This window comes from Aspergillus welwitschiae (assembly GCF_003344945.1).
Source record: "Aspergillus welwitschiae strain CBS 139.54b unplaced genomic scaffold BDQ94scaffold_39, whole genome shotgun sequence".
NCBI classification, from domain to species: domain Eukaryota; kingdom Fungi; phylum Ascomycota; class Eurotiomycetes; order Eurotiales; family Aspergillaceae; genus Aspergillus; species Aspergillus welwitschiae.
This window is the reverse complement of record NW_020798733.1, coordinates 28,162-41,869: the sequence shown is the minus strand read 5'-3', so window position 1 is coordinate 41,869 and position 13,708 is coordinate 28,162. Positions and strand designations below refer to the sequence as shown.

Genomic DNA, 13,708 nt, shown 5'->3' with positions numbered 1-13,708 from the left:
AAAGAATAAAAAGAAAGGAATGATATGTGTAAATAGACCTGTATCTGTTTTGAAGAGAGTACATACAGTGAGGAGTAAAAAAGGAAAGAAAAAAGAAAGGTCGTGCCCGGGATCGAACCGGGGTTGCCGGAAATCTGGTATGATTCAAAATCCGGAGTGATAACCCCTACACTACACAACCAGGTGCTTGTGAAAGTTGGAATTGCTGATGGTATATAAGATGCCTTTGGTTAGCGAGGAGAATGTAACTGCCCTGGAAGTTCATCAAAACAGTTATCCACACCAGCTGTGATGAACCAACAATATCTACCACGTCCAAAAGGTTATCTACACATCATGCTTATGATTAAGGGAATCTTTCGTTTTGTCAGGACAGAATTAAAATATTCCCAGCCAACACTTCGGAATAGCCCATTTCTAGAGGGCGCTCTAGACCGACAATCGGAAATTAATTCAATAGGACTAATTGAGTTCTGGTGGTTATGGCCGTGATCACATACAGGCTCGGAGTTGAGGGATAATGGATGCATTTGGTTGTGTTTGAAAAACACTCCGATGACGGCATTCCTTCGAGCGGAAATCCTTGACTGTTTGGGATAGGCAGTCAGCGCCGTCGATCCGCGCAATATTGGGGCCAGATGGTGTTGACCTCCTATATGATGGAATCCAGCTTTATCGAGTTGCTTGGCCATGCAGAGGATCTAATACCCATATGCATGTCCTGTTCAAACCCGTTTTTCTTGAAAGCAAGTGCATGTCAAGTGTTTGTTTACCTGGACAAGATATCCTGAAGGCTGCTATGCCTGGTCCCTGGAGTCTCCACATCCAGCCGCACTCCACTCACGCCAGCAAATGGCCCTGAAACCACCCAGTCAATTGCTTCAATGACGTACCAGGACTAAGCAGCTCCCATTCTACTACCAAGACCGTCAGCTCTGAACCACGGCAAACTGCATCATACGGCGTTTGGCCTGCATAGAAGCCAAGAACCGCGCCTCGAAGCTAGTGATGTAATACTGCACGTACAGGATTTGGATGATCATTGTTTAAACCCACTTCGCAGCCCCAGGCTCCGATCCGAGTCAACACGGCCGAATATATATTGCCCTGCATTCCCTCCTAGTCACGGTGGTCGCATCACTCCAACACCTGCCACTAACATCCAGGCCCAATTGATACTTGCAGCCCGGGGGCTTCGTCGCGTCCATTCATCATGAGGTTCCTTACAGGTCTCCTCGTTGCCACTTTATCCACCACAACGGCATCCTACCAGTTCAATCCTCTCCACCATCTTGCCGGTATCGCTCCCTACTTCAGCTCTTATGATCCCCCGATCAATCCAGCTCCCCCCGCTGGCTGCAATGTCACACGCGCGGCCTATCTCGTCCGCCATGCTGCCATCTACGCCAACGACTTCGACTACGAGACTTACATCGAGCCGTTCGTTGAGAAGCTGCGCAACACAACGCAAAGCTGGGCCAACACCGACTCGCTCTCCTTCCTCGTCAATTGGACCGCGCCGATCACCGAGGACCACCTCGAAAAGCTGACTCGCGTCGGACTCCAAGAGGCAACAACCCTAGGCGTTAAGTTCCGCCAGCGATACTCTGACTTGCACACCGACAAAGTCTGGGCCGCAACTGCTGAGCGGACGACCAAATCTGCCCAGGGCTTCATAACCGGCTACACCAACAACAAAACGCACGTCGACCTTGTCAGCGTTGCACAGAGCGACACGACCGGCGCGGACTCCCTGACACCTTATAAATCCTGTCCAGCATACAGTTCAAGCTATGGCAGCAGTTACGAAGATGTAAGTCTATACCTGCCCCACCCCCACTCCACCCAGTGACTTTAACTAACGGTGTCCTAGGAATTTATCGAAAATTACACAGGCCCAATTATCAAGCGGCTCAATGCCCTGGCCCCAAAATTCAACTTCACTTCTTCCGATGTTACCGCTATGTTTGAGCTCTGCGGCTACGAGACTGTAATCCGAGGCTCCTCGCCATTCTGCTCCTCCTCGCTCTTTACCAACATCGAATGGCTCTCCTTCGAGTATGCCAACGACATCATGTACTTCCACAACACGGGCTACGGCCGTCCAGTGTCGCCAGTGATTGGCTTCCCCTGGGTCAATGCCAGCTACAATCTCCTCTCCGCAGCTACCAGTCAGCAAGACATCTACGTATCCTTTACACATCGCGAGGTACCGCCAACCATTGTCACAGCGCTGGGCTTGTTCAACAACAGCGCCTATTCAGGTGCGGATGATGTGAATGCTACTATGCCGACGAACGAAGTGAATTATGATCGTGCCTGGAAGAGCAGTAACATCCTGCCGTTTCTGGGGAATATTGGAATTGAGCGGATGGAGTGCAGTGGTACTCAGAATGGATTTGATGAGGGTGTGTACTTCCGGGTGTTGGTTAATGAAGCTGTTAAGCCGCTGATCGGGTGTCGGGACGGGCCCGGGGAGAGCTGTAGTGCGGACAAGTTTGCCGAATTTATCAGTGAGAAAGGGAAGAGGTTTGGGGACTTTGGCGGTATATGTGGAAACTCTTCTGCTTTGGAGACTTTGGATATCTATAGCTAATTGGGGGGGTGGTACGTACATTGTTCAGTAATGTCTGCGATGCGATAAAAGAATGTTTCTATGGGATACTGATTTTAACTGTATTCTAATATTAAATAAACTTCAACTATAATTCGATTGCAAATGAAAAATATACGACAATAAGAGGAGCTGCTATACAAGATGAACTCGGATTAAACATTACATCCACCTCTCCATCTACCTGCCAATCCGCTCCTCTCCCCCTACCCGGGGGCTTCCTCATCCCTCCCTCCCTTAAAAGTATCCTAAAAGCCTCACCTCCTACTCAACAGTAACAGACTTAGCCAAATTCCTCGGAAAATCAACATTCAGCCCCTCAGCGACCGCAAGCCAATAAGCCATGAGCTGCAGAGGAATCACGTTCAACAGACCCTGCAACGCATCCACAGTGCGAGGGACCTCAATCCTATCGGTCTTGTCGCTAGGAAACTCGGGGTCACCAGTATTACAGATGACGATGGGCCGACCGTTCCGTGCAACGACCTGGTTGTAGGCGTTCAGCGACTTGGAGAAGTTGTCGTCGCGGGTGAGAATCATGACGAGGGGTAGTGCCTCGTCAACAAGAGCTAAAACACCGTGCTTGAGTTCGCCGGACAGGACGGCTTCACAGTGGAGGTAGGAGATTTCTTTAATCTTGAGGGCGCCTGGAAAAGGGATTTGTTAGCGTTCGGGCTATTATTAGAGAAAGGGGTGGGTTTGTTAGACTGACCTTCAAGAGCAGTGGCATGCTGGTTACCGCGACCGAGGAGTAACAAACTTTTCTGGTCCTTGAATTTCATGCATAGGTTCTTGATCTTCTCATCCAGCATGAGTACCTCCTTTATCTGCTCAGATATGTTGGCTAGCCCCTCCATAATATCTATACGGCGCTGGCGTTTGCTTGTGCGGTCTTCACTAAGCGCCAAGGCGAACATGACCATGCAGACGAATTGGGAAGTGTAGGCCTTGGTCGACGCAACGCCAATCTCAGGGCCAGCGTTGATGTGGACACCGCAGTGAGTCAAGAGGGAGATTGAGGATCCAACAACATTGACAATACCAACGGTTAGAGCACCGCGACTAAGACAGTAACGTAGAGCCATGAGGGAGTCGGCCGTTTCTCCAGACTGAGAGACAAAGACACATGTATCATCGCGGAAGACGGGAGCTTGTCTGTCGAGAAAATCGGAAGCTAGTTCAACAGAAATTGGTGTCTCGGTCAATTCTTCGAAGATCCCGCGAACTGCGACGCACGAGTGGTACGAGGTGCCGCAGGCGATGAAGATGATTCTACGGGAGCGTCTGATGGTCGAGAGATACTGTCTTAAGCCGCCGAGGGTCACGGTCTTTTTCTCGGCATTGAGACGACCTCGCATCGCGTTGACGATGGATTCTGGTTGTTCGTAGATCTCTTTCTGCATGAAGTAGTCGAAGTTGCCTTTCATCATTTCTTGCAATTCGAGCTCGATCGTTTGGATAGCACGGACACTAGACGTCCCAAGGTCTTTCGAGATACGGTGAATGTTGAGCTGGCCGTCGTGGATGTGAGCGATATCATCATCTTCGAGATACAGAACCTTCTTAGTGTGTTCAATGACAGCAGCTGGATCGGAAGATAGGAAGAACTCTGCTGGCATGGGCACCCCTTCGTCCGACAGGAATGCCCTCGATTGCGAGTGGTGAAGGAAGTTCTTGTCTGGGGGTGCGAGGGAGTTGCCAAGAGCGGCACCACCTGGGCTCAGTCCTTGAGACTTGTTCACTGCTAGGCTTTGAGATGCCGTCTCGGCAGTCATAATATCCTCATGAGCACTTTCGACATCAACGAAATCGACTTTCATTTTGCCCTGGGTTCGTATCCCAACAACTAACGGGGAGCCTTTGCGGGCGGCGATAACCTCATGAGGGTAGTGAACGGATTTTATGAGCAGACCGAATGCGCCCTCAAGCTCCTGGATAACAGCCTTGGCGAGGGTGGTGAACTCGATGGTTGGATTTTCATCGTAGATGTATTTAGCTAACTTGGCAATAGCTTCAGTATCGGTCTCAGTTTCGAACTTGAAGCCCTTGCTCGCGAGGAGTCGCCTCAGCTCCTTGTAGTTTGTTGTAATGCCATTGTGAACAACAACAAACTCTGAGGTAGGATCAGACCTAGATAAAGGGATCAATTACGCCGCCTTAGAGGGGGACTCCCAAAGCTGATTGCATACCTATGGGGATGACAGTTGGTTCGCGATGGTGCTCCATGAGTCGCCCAACGAGTGTGTGCAATGCCAGCGTGAGATTCGAAGGTCTTAGTGGGATCGGGTTTCTCCTCGGCAATAAGCTTCCTCAGGCCTGCGACCTTCCCAACTTCTTTGTAGATGAACACTTCTTTCTTTTTGTCACCGTCGATCGCGAGTCCAGCTGAGTCGTAGCCACGATAATCTAGACGCGAAAGACCTTTACGTTTATGGTTAGTAACGTAGAGTCCAAGGATACTAGGGGTTGTCGTTATACCATTGAGGAGGGTGTCGAGAATCTCCTTGCGGTTCTTCTCTACGAGATAATTCACGTAGCCGAAAATTCCACTGTTTTTGTCAGTGGTGGTGCAAGATTAGCACAATTCGGAGCATTTCCACTCACCACATGCTTGTCCCTGCTTGCTGAAAAGGAAAAAGGAGGAATAGGTACCAAAGGAGGATAGAGCAGCTGAAGAAGTATGCAGCTGGAAAAGAGAGACTGAATGGTAATGAAGTGCAAGCAGTGCGATTGGGAGGCAGCGCAGGAAGTGACTTTATAGACTGCCCCTGCTGATGCACCCTCAAGCACAAGATGCTGCTTACCTGCCACTTAGTGTTATAATAGTAGCAATATGCGGCTCTATCTGCTGAATATACCGAAGATAGCGTTCGATAAGGTTGGCAGCTGAGCAGTGGGGCGCTTTTAGTGCCTCCGTCGGACTCCGACCTAATTTTAGAACTAGACAATGTGTCCCTGAGAGTGTAAGCATGGCTCGTGCTTATTTTAGAAGAAGGCTGGGTGGGATATACCTTCTATACATAGGCTAGCTATTCTATACTAGGTCCTAGTTGGCTAGATTTGGAATATTTTTAGCTGTACTAAAGATATACCATTCGGATGGAGAGAGTACGTTATTGAGCCGTGTTATAAGCCTGAGTTGGCCACTGTAGTAAATATGAGATTTTTAAGTGAAATGGCAGAGGGAATAACAATTTCCCATGGTTACTATCAATTCACAAGGCTATCTCGATTCGAAAGGTTTGCTGCATTGTGGCTGTGTTCAGGATTTGACAGTCTGGACAAAAAGGCGAGATTGCCTGAGTATGAGTGGGATCATTCGTGGCCTCTTGCAGTGCCTGTAATACAAATAACAAACTATAGTGCGAAATAGGGGGTATCGGCCATAAGCCCTGACTAATGGTATAGAGTTTTCCGAGCACTATAGCAAGAACCGGAAACCCTCCGCCACTGCCCGGCCAGGCAAGCCATTTTCTTCATTCTCACGAGCCTGCACGAGAGTAACACCTTCTAATTCGTCGAGCTGCTTATTTAATCTACCCAAATAAATGCGAAGGATGGTGGCAATCACAATTGTCATCGCGAGCAAAGCGATATTGACACTGAAGGCCGCGATATAACGAGGAGAGGCGGAGTCTATTGATCACGACACGGATTAGCATGTTGTATATGACAGGAGATCATGAAAGCTTTGGAATTACCGGGATACAGGTATGGCATGTAGATCTGGCACACATTGCTGAGACAGTTGATGAAAGCCAGGGCGGCGGCTCGCTTTGCGGCTGGGCGCGGGAGGACTACGCTTGTCAGTACATCCATAAGCATCCCCAGAGAGAAGGATGGGGTCCTTACTGTTTGAGATGTATCCCAAGGATACGACGTAACCAGCGTAAATGCCACCAAGCATTATACACATTGCCCTAGAGGTTTTTGTTAGTCGTTCTAAAATCGGCAAGACCTATTGAGACTTACACATATCGGGCGGCGAAGTTGTTGCCTGCCATAGCTAATATGAATGCTACAATAGCAACGACAGGTGGAAGTGATATATGAAGATATCGCTCGCCTGTTCTATCCGCGTTCCAGGCATGCACCAACACAACAAGCGTAGCGATCAGGTATGGAGGTGTAGTCAGAAGCAAGGTATCAATGTTGTTACGCCCGAGTCCAGCCATCACACTATATACTCTCAATCAGTATATCAGGTTCCCGAATGAGTAGAAAAGAGCTCATACCTGGGAAAGAATGTTGTTACGCATCCGGCAGAGGTACAGCCGTAGATGACACCGAGCATTAGCCAAGTCTTTATGTCCCTGTTGCACGATGATGAGCATCATGACCAAAGCAAATGGAGAACTGAAGAACCTACGTGACAGCGAGCTTTGCACCCTTGGTCATGCTTTGATGTTCATTATCCACCCAGTCATCTTCGCCAATGTCCTTTTCTAGTCTCCATGCCGCAAGGACTTTCTCATCATCTGTTAGCCACGTAGTGGTTCGGGGTAGATCCGGGACAATGAAAAATGCGATCAAAGCCACGAAGATCTAGGATGATCTGTTACTATTACATTCAAGGCTCGGAGGAATGGTGTATACCGTTAGCGATCCTTCGATGATGAAAAGCCACCTCCATGCAGCGATACCTCGTGCGCCGTTCAAACCACTCGTGATACCCGCGGCTATCAGACCGGAGAATGCACCCGAGATTAATGAACCCGCATATAGCAAGGCGGTCCGTTTTCCCAACTCTTTCCTGGTATACCAAGCTGATAGAAGATATAGGCAACCGGGCTGAATGGTTAGCGAATATCCGGAAAGTAGTTAGATGTTTCTCACAAAGTATGCAGCCTCGACGAATCCGAGTAAAAACCGAACGACGATCAAGCCAGCAAAATTGTGGGTGGCAGCAGTGCAGCACGAAATAACACCCCACGCTACCATACAGCCAGGTAGATAGATTGAAGGCTTTCCGAGCTTGTTGAGGATCAGGTTCGAAGGAACTGCGCCAATCAGCTGGTCTGACCACAAAGTTAACAGAACAGGAGTACTGACCCTGCATGAGGAGATACCCGACGAACAAGATACTGACACAGACCTGTGGCGTGTCAATCCCTCGAATAGACTGTACTTCTTTTGTATGGTTTGTTGACTCTCATACCTGGTATTGGTCACCTCTGAGGTCCAGGTCCTCTTGCAAGCCAGCCAACTTTGCTGCTGCGATGTTGTTGCGGTCCAAGTAATTCAAAATGTACATGATCAACATCATGATAAGAAGCCTGATATCGATCTTCCTGACGAGCTTTACCTCCCGCCGCTGTATCTCTTCCGGCGTCAAATCTAGCAAAGATGTTGGCACTGCAACAGTGCCTGGGTCCTTGAGTGTGTCCCCCATCTCGGGGAATTCGATGTGCTCGGTCCCAGAAGTCTTGACATTATCCATAGAAGGCAATTGGTAAATAGAACAGCAGGTATTGAGAAAGATAAACTGTGGGATATGCAGGGGCGAAGCTGTATGCCAAATGAGAGTAATGGAAGTGAAGAGAATGGTTGAGGGTATGCCAGTTTGCCCTTAAATGCTGGAAGATTCATGGACTTGGCCTGCTTCTGCACGAAGCTACCCCGTGGGGTGGTAAACCACCAACCGGGTTCGAGGATGGGATCCTCTTCGGATATCTCAGGCGGGGTTGACGCCCTTGGCAGCGGGAGCAAATAACCTACTTTAGGCAGAATGGACATATTGCATATCCGATAATTTTCCGGACGCAGTGCCTGAGGACCAGGAAAAAAGGGATGCTTCTACAACAAGTTTAATTTAGGTTAATGTATGCTGAATTTCCATTATAGACTCAATGTCAGAACTGAAACTACGGGTCAACAAACGATAAAATGTACGCTGCATGAAAAAAGTGATGCGTTTGTGAGTGCTCTCTAGCACGTGTTACAACTTTTATCAATCCGCTCCTCGTACCCCTACCCTAGCACACTTGTCGCCATTGTCATATATCTAGAACGGTTCTGTGTATACAGTAAGAGAGAAAGACGCTCCCCAACCCCAATCCCACAAGGACCACCATATGTGAAAGGTACGCTAAAAAAAAAACATTACTTCTTTTGATTTGCGTCCAAAAATTCCAGCAGACTTTGTGCAACAGCAGATGGTTGCTCTTCGGGAAGAAAGTGACCACAATCATAAATAGCGCCTCCTGAGACATTGGTTGCGAACTTCCGGACCAAATCGATCATACCCGCACCAACAGAGCTCTCTCCGCCCAAAGCCAAGACAGGAATGTCAAGTGGTGTCTTTGCGAATTCCAGGTTCTGCTTCGAACTCGTCTCAAAAGCTCGATAGTACTCGAAGCCCCGACTCATTGCTCCTGGTCGCGAATAGGCTTGGATATAGCGTTCAAAATGATCTTTGTGCATACCATCGGGATGAACTGTCTTCAAATTGAAGAACCAGGTCAAGAGCTCCCGCTCACGGCCGCTCGTCAGGATTTCAGGTAACTCGGGAAGCGCGTTGAAAGAGAATTGCCAGAGACGCAAGTTGGTCTGCTGAGACAATGGGAACTGAAATTGTGGCAAGAAACCCGGCACTGAAGCGTCCAGGATACTGAGCGACTTAATTCTGGACTGAAATTGAGCGGCCCAGGGATACGCGATCCATCCCCCCACATCATGGCCAATTAGATGATACGGTTGTCCCTTCAAAGCATCATGAATGGCTTCGGCCATGATCTTGCTGACGTTCGCAGTATCATAACCATTGGCGGGAGGAAGCGATTCACCCAAGCCAGGGGGATCGAGTGCGAAGAATTGGTAACTTTTTGAAAGGGGCTCGAACATGTCACTCCATGCTTCTGCTGTCTGTGGCCAGCCGGGAATGAGTACCACAGGAGGACCTTGGCCGCCGACGATAGCTCGGACGCCGTGAAGGAGACGGGTGACTTGCCACTTTGCCGTCATGTTGTAGTCGTCCGCTGGTCTGAGTGGGGAGGTAGATTTTCGAACAGCGGGCAATTATCGGCTCATATATGTCACCTGTACACACATATACACTGAACTGTGCTGAAAATCATTTGTTGTTAATGAGTCACCGAGACTATGATGAGTCAAGGCAAGGGGATGGTGCTAAAATCTCATATCTAACGCTACTAACTGTATCCAGTCTAGGCCATAACACAAGTCCGATATAAGAGTTAAAAGGACAGATCTCCCTTATAGTATAATATTGTTTCAGACAAAACCAGAAAAGATCTATTGCTACTTCTAAATGAGTGTTATGAGATAAAACGATGGCTACTGAATTGCATACGATGTTGTTTTCACAGGAATTTAGAGTAGGCAGAATTGCCAGTCTTTAGCGGAGCGGGCCCCACAACCTGGCTGTCAATTACGCCGGCATATAAAGCTTAGCTGGGTAGCCTAATGCCATGCTCGGAAAGATGGGTCGGCATAGAAACAATGCTATCCTCATGAGAGAGCTCTAATGCCCTGGTTCTATCTCCGATCTGCCTCTATTGCCGGCCTCAGTGCCTCCTGCGGAGCCGTGGTCACCCCACCACCGAACGCTCTATTCTTTGCTTGTTATGGGCGTCCTTCCCACAAACTGACTTGCCTGAATATAGAAAGGCCGTGAGTATACTAAGATACCCTAGTTCATGAATAGGGTGGCGTAGCCATTGCTAAGCTTGAGCGATCGACCCAAAGCTATAACGGGAGCCAATGGTAATGAAAAGGACGCGTCAACCCAGCCTACGTTGCTTCGCACGCCTAGGTTATACTTAGGTCGCCTTGGGGAACCAAGGTTGATATTGGGAATCTAGGCACCTTTCTACCAGAGTCCTGGATGCTGTATGCATGTTCAACGGTAGGCAGATGTGACAGGTGATGTTTATCTTACCAAGCCTCACCTTGAAAGAATGGAAGCTCTCTTTGCCCCCTTTCTTCTGAATTGTAACAATCGGGAGCGCCAAATATTGTTCAACAGTTTTGCGACAAGGAGTACAGAACCCGGGATTGGATCCAGAGGCCACCAACGGCACTGGATCGATGAATTGAGAGTATTGATGGTCCCGAGAATTCAAAGTTCCTTTCGATGATACCCTCTATGTTGGTTATCAGTTGTGAACAGCGATTGACCGTACATTCTTTTCATGATACGCCATTGCTTAGTACATAGAACTAAACTCATGCTGCATATCTCTGATTAGGGATTAGACTCTTACTTAATCCCGTGGCCCCAAGTGTGTTATACAAGAAGATGAAGCAAAACCATATATAAGGACAACTATTGTTGCGGATAATCGGCAAAGAGAAGCCTGACAGGAGATAATCCGAGGTTTACCCCGCAAACCTTCCTCTGGTGCCGCTTCCTTTGCCGATCAATAGCACCCTGATAGTCGGATATGAAAATGGCCACCCCCTCTCCCGGAAATCAGTGGTCGGATAATCCTTTCGACACGCGTCTGATCAATATACCAAATGGAGCTGCATAACAGTCCAACGAGCAAACGGCGGCATCCCAAGAAGCGCGTCCGAGTTACGCGGGCCTGCGATGCCTGCAAAAGGTGAGTGATTGCTGGGAGCCTTCGCGCCTAAAGGTTCAGCTAACAAAGTAAACCTAGGAAGAAACTGCGCTGTAGTGGGACATTACCCTGTCACAGTTGCCTGAGAACTGGTAAAGCTTGCGAGTACACAGCCGAGTATAACAGGGGCAAGCCCCCTCAGGTCCGCATCGCTCAGCCATCAGTGCAAGGGGATGGGCAGCAGCAGGAAGCTGCAGCTGAGGGGGGCAGGCCACCTCCTTCACCGTATACCCATATACCGGAGCATTATAACATGCCCGACAGTCAAATAAATAATCCGCCCTCTCGTGCCTCGCCTGAGCATCAAACGGACTTGGAGGGTCACTATGTTGGTCCTTCATCAGGAATATCCTTTCTCCTCCGAGCGCAGCGGAAACTCCACAAATATGTCGCTCTACCAGTTAACACGCCGATATTTACGTTCGGTGACTCCCCACTACCAGAGGTTGAGTCGACATTCATGATATTACCTCCACGGAACGAAGCAAATGCGCTCCTGACCCGGTATTTTGACTTTGCCTTCCCCACGCACCGCTTTCTCCATCAACCTCAGGTCGAGGACTGGGTCGAAGAATTATATCGCGCCGTGGAAGAGTCGCAGGCAGCCAGTCCCGGTATGAGGGGAAGAAGGGCAGTGGTTCTGATGGTCTTCGCTCAGGCAAGGCAGGGCCAGCCTGACAGAGATCATTCGTCAGTCCGATCTTTGACCAGTAGGTTCGCTGGCCCAGAATCTTTGCCAACAGGTTCGATGAGACTCACGAACGACTAGTGCAGGCTACTTTGCGGCCTCAGAGCAACAGCTCTCTGCTGAGACAGGACCCGTACGAATAACTAGTGTCCAGGCACGGCTGGCCCAGTGTTTCTACCTTCTGTCTCAATCTCGCATCAACCACTGTTGGAGTTTGTTCGGAACAACCGCTCGACTTGCCATGACTATCGGTCTGCACCGTTCGAGGAGACGCGAGTATGGTGCCAAAGTCGACCATATCGAAGCTGAATGTCGAAAGCGCGTGTTCTGGTGTGCCTATAGCTTGGATAATTATCTGAGTGCTGCTTTAGGTCGACCTCGGATATTTCATGATGATGACATTGATCAAGACTTTCCTACTGTCGCTGACGATCTGCACATCCTCCGGGATCAAATCCTCGTCCCAGTGTCCACATCCCAGAGTATAATGGTTGCCCCACTGTACCATGCCAGGTTGTCTGTCATTATTGGTCGCATACTGCACGATATGTATGGCGTTCACAGAGGTGGCTCACAAGCAGAAGTATCTGCAGCCGCTCAACATGGTGATGAACTTACTCGCTGGCGCCAGGAAATTTCCAGCTTCCTTGACACCCCGAATGTTGACCTTTTGATGTTGACGTACCAACGCCAATACACAGTGCTTAACTTGGCGTTCTATCATGCAAAAATTCTGCTCTACAGGCCTTTCATCCTGCGAAACTTTGGGATAGTAAGTCGCGAAAGACCACGAGATGACTCGTTCAATAGACCTGTCAACGATTGCATTGAGATCTGTCTTGACGCGGCCATGAAAATCGCCGCGATTATGCGCGAGCTTTGCGAAAAGCGGCGGATGTATAACACATTTTGGGTTCGTAGGTGTCATGCCCTGGCTGGTGGTATAAGCTGATTTCCGACAGTTCACCCATTACTACGCATTCTCAGCAATTATGATACTGTATATCCGAGTCATCCAGCTGTCTGCACAGAGAGGCAATGCGGGGGAAAATTGTCTCAAATACCTACAGACAGGGGAGTGTGCACAGAAAGATCTCGCCAGCTGTAGCTCACACTCGTCTTTTGTTCAGCGCTATGTCGTTGTTCTCGAGGAGCTTCGCCAAGAGGCGCGAATGGCCGTTAATCAGCCTGTACCCCATCATCATAAAACACCACATATTGCGACCTCAGACTACGAGGAAATAGTCCTCCCGGGTGAACCTGCACTGAACCACACTGAAGTAGCCAGCCGACCACATAGTGGTAGCTTGGCACCTCCCATACTGGAGTACGATCTTTCCCAATGGGGAGAAGGGATGCTTGAAGATAGCTTTCCTATGCCAGACATGACGGGATCCGCAGACTGGGAAGGTCTCGACTCTCTCGCTATTGCAGGTCTTGGTGAATTGGATTTCCTATTTTGTCATGCAGAAAATTGATTACCGGAATCATGTCGATTTCAAACTGATATTATTTTAAGACACGTACGTAACTTTCCTGCTAAGGCAGTTTCTGACCCTTCGTAGCCTGTAGAATAGCAGCAGTGGGTGTGGGAAGATTCGGGCAGCAAGATATAAGTTGATTATAATATCTAGATCCTTATTTTATCTTCGAAGAAAGGATTTAGAATATGTGCAAAGCCTCTGTCTCAGTATATGAGTCTAGTTCCCAGACCTGCTTTCTCGAAGGCATTGCTTTAACATTTCCGACTCCAGGTCCGTGGCTGACAGGCTTCTCCGGGTAGCTTCATATCCGACCGAGAGCCCGGAAAAGAACTGTCGG

General features: G+C 48.9%; 4 protein-coding genes and 1 non-coding gene across 5 annotated transcripts; 2 read left to right on the top strand and 3 right to left on the bottom strand.

Annotated features, from left to right (window-relative positions):
• Positions 1 to 97: 97 nt before the first annotated feature.
• BDQ94DRAFT_t220 lies at positions 98 to 181 on the bottom strand. Its single transcript has one exon. It is a non-coding gene; the product is annotated as a tRNA-Gln (tRNA).
• Positions 182 to 1,155: 974 nt separating this feature from the next.
• Positions 1,156 to 2,642, top strand: BDQ94DRAFT_86854 (putative histidine acid phosphatase). Its single transcript, XM_026776732.1, has 2 exons — positions 1,156 to 1,813; positions 1,874 to 2,642. The coding sequence occupies exons 1-2, from the start codon at positions 1,214 to 1,216 to the stop codon at positions 2,594 to 2,596; spliced, it is 1,323 nt and encodes a 440-aa protein (XP_026622086.1). The 5' UTR covers positions 1,156 to 1,213; the 3' UTR covers positions 2,597 to 2,642.
• A 236-nt stretch (positions 2,643 to 2,878) lies between these two features.
• Positions 2,879 to 8,054, bottom strand: BDQ94DRAFT_174100 (uncharacterized protein; the record flags this gene model as incomplete). The annotated part of the gene is made up of 14 exons (XM_026772277.1): positions 2,879 to 3,261; positions 3,327 to 4,744; positions 4,804 to 5,035; positions 5,093 to 5,163; positions 6,049 to 6,250; positions 6,316 to 6,411; positions 6,467 to 6,534; positions 6,587 to 6,793; positions 6,850 to 6,927; positions 6,984 to 7,159; positions 7,211 to 7,405; positions 7,451 to 7,614; positions 7,667 to 7,709; positions 7,773 to 8,054. The coding sequence occupies 14 exons, from the start codon at positions 8,052 to 8,054 to the stop codon at positions 2,879 to 2,881; spliced, it is 3,615 nt and encodes a 1,204-aa protein (XP_026622085.1).
• Positions 8,055 to 8,429: 375 nt separating this feature from the next.
• BDQ94DRAFT_150928 (alpha/beta fold hydrolase) lies at positions 8,430 to 9,703 on the bottom strand. Its single transcript, XM_026767673.1, has one exon. The coding sequence runs from the start codon at positions 9,575 to 9,577 to the stop codon at positions 8,717 to 8,719; it is 861 nt and encodes a 286-aa protein (XP_026622084.1). The 5' UTR covers positions 9,578 to 9,703; the 3' UTR covers positions 8,430 to 8,716.
• Positions 9,704 to 11,095: 1,392 nt separating this feature from the next.
• On the top strand, positions 11,096 to 13,365 carry BDQ94DRAFT_182558 (Zn(II)2Cys6 transcription factor; the record flags this gene model as incomplete). Its single annotated transcript, XM_026774187.1, has 4 exons — positions 11,096 to 11,181; positions 11,239 to 11,913; positions 11,969 to 12,800; positions 12,850 to 13,365. The coding sequence occupies 4 exons, from the start codon at positions 11,096 to 11,098 to the stop codon at positions 13,363 to 13,365; spliced, it is 2,109 nt and encodes a 702-aa protein (XP_026622083.1).
• Between the last annotated feature and the right edge of the window lie 343 nt (positions 13,366 to 13,708).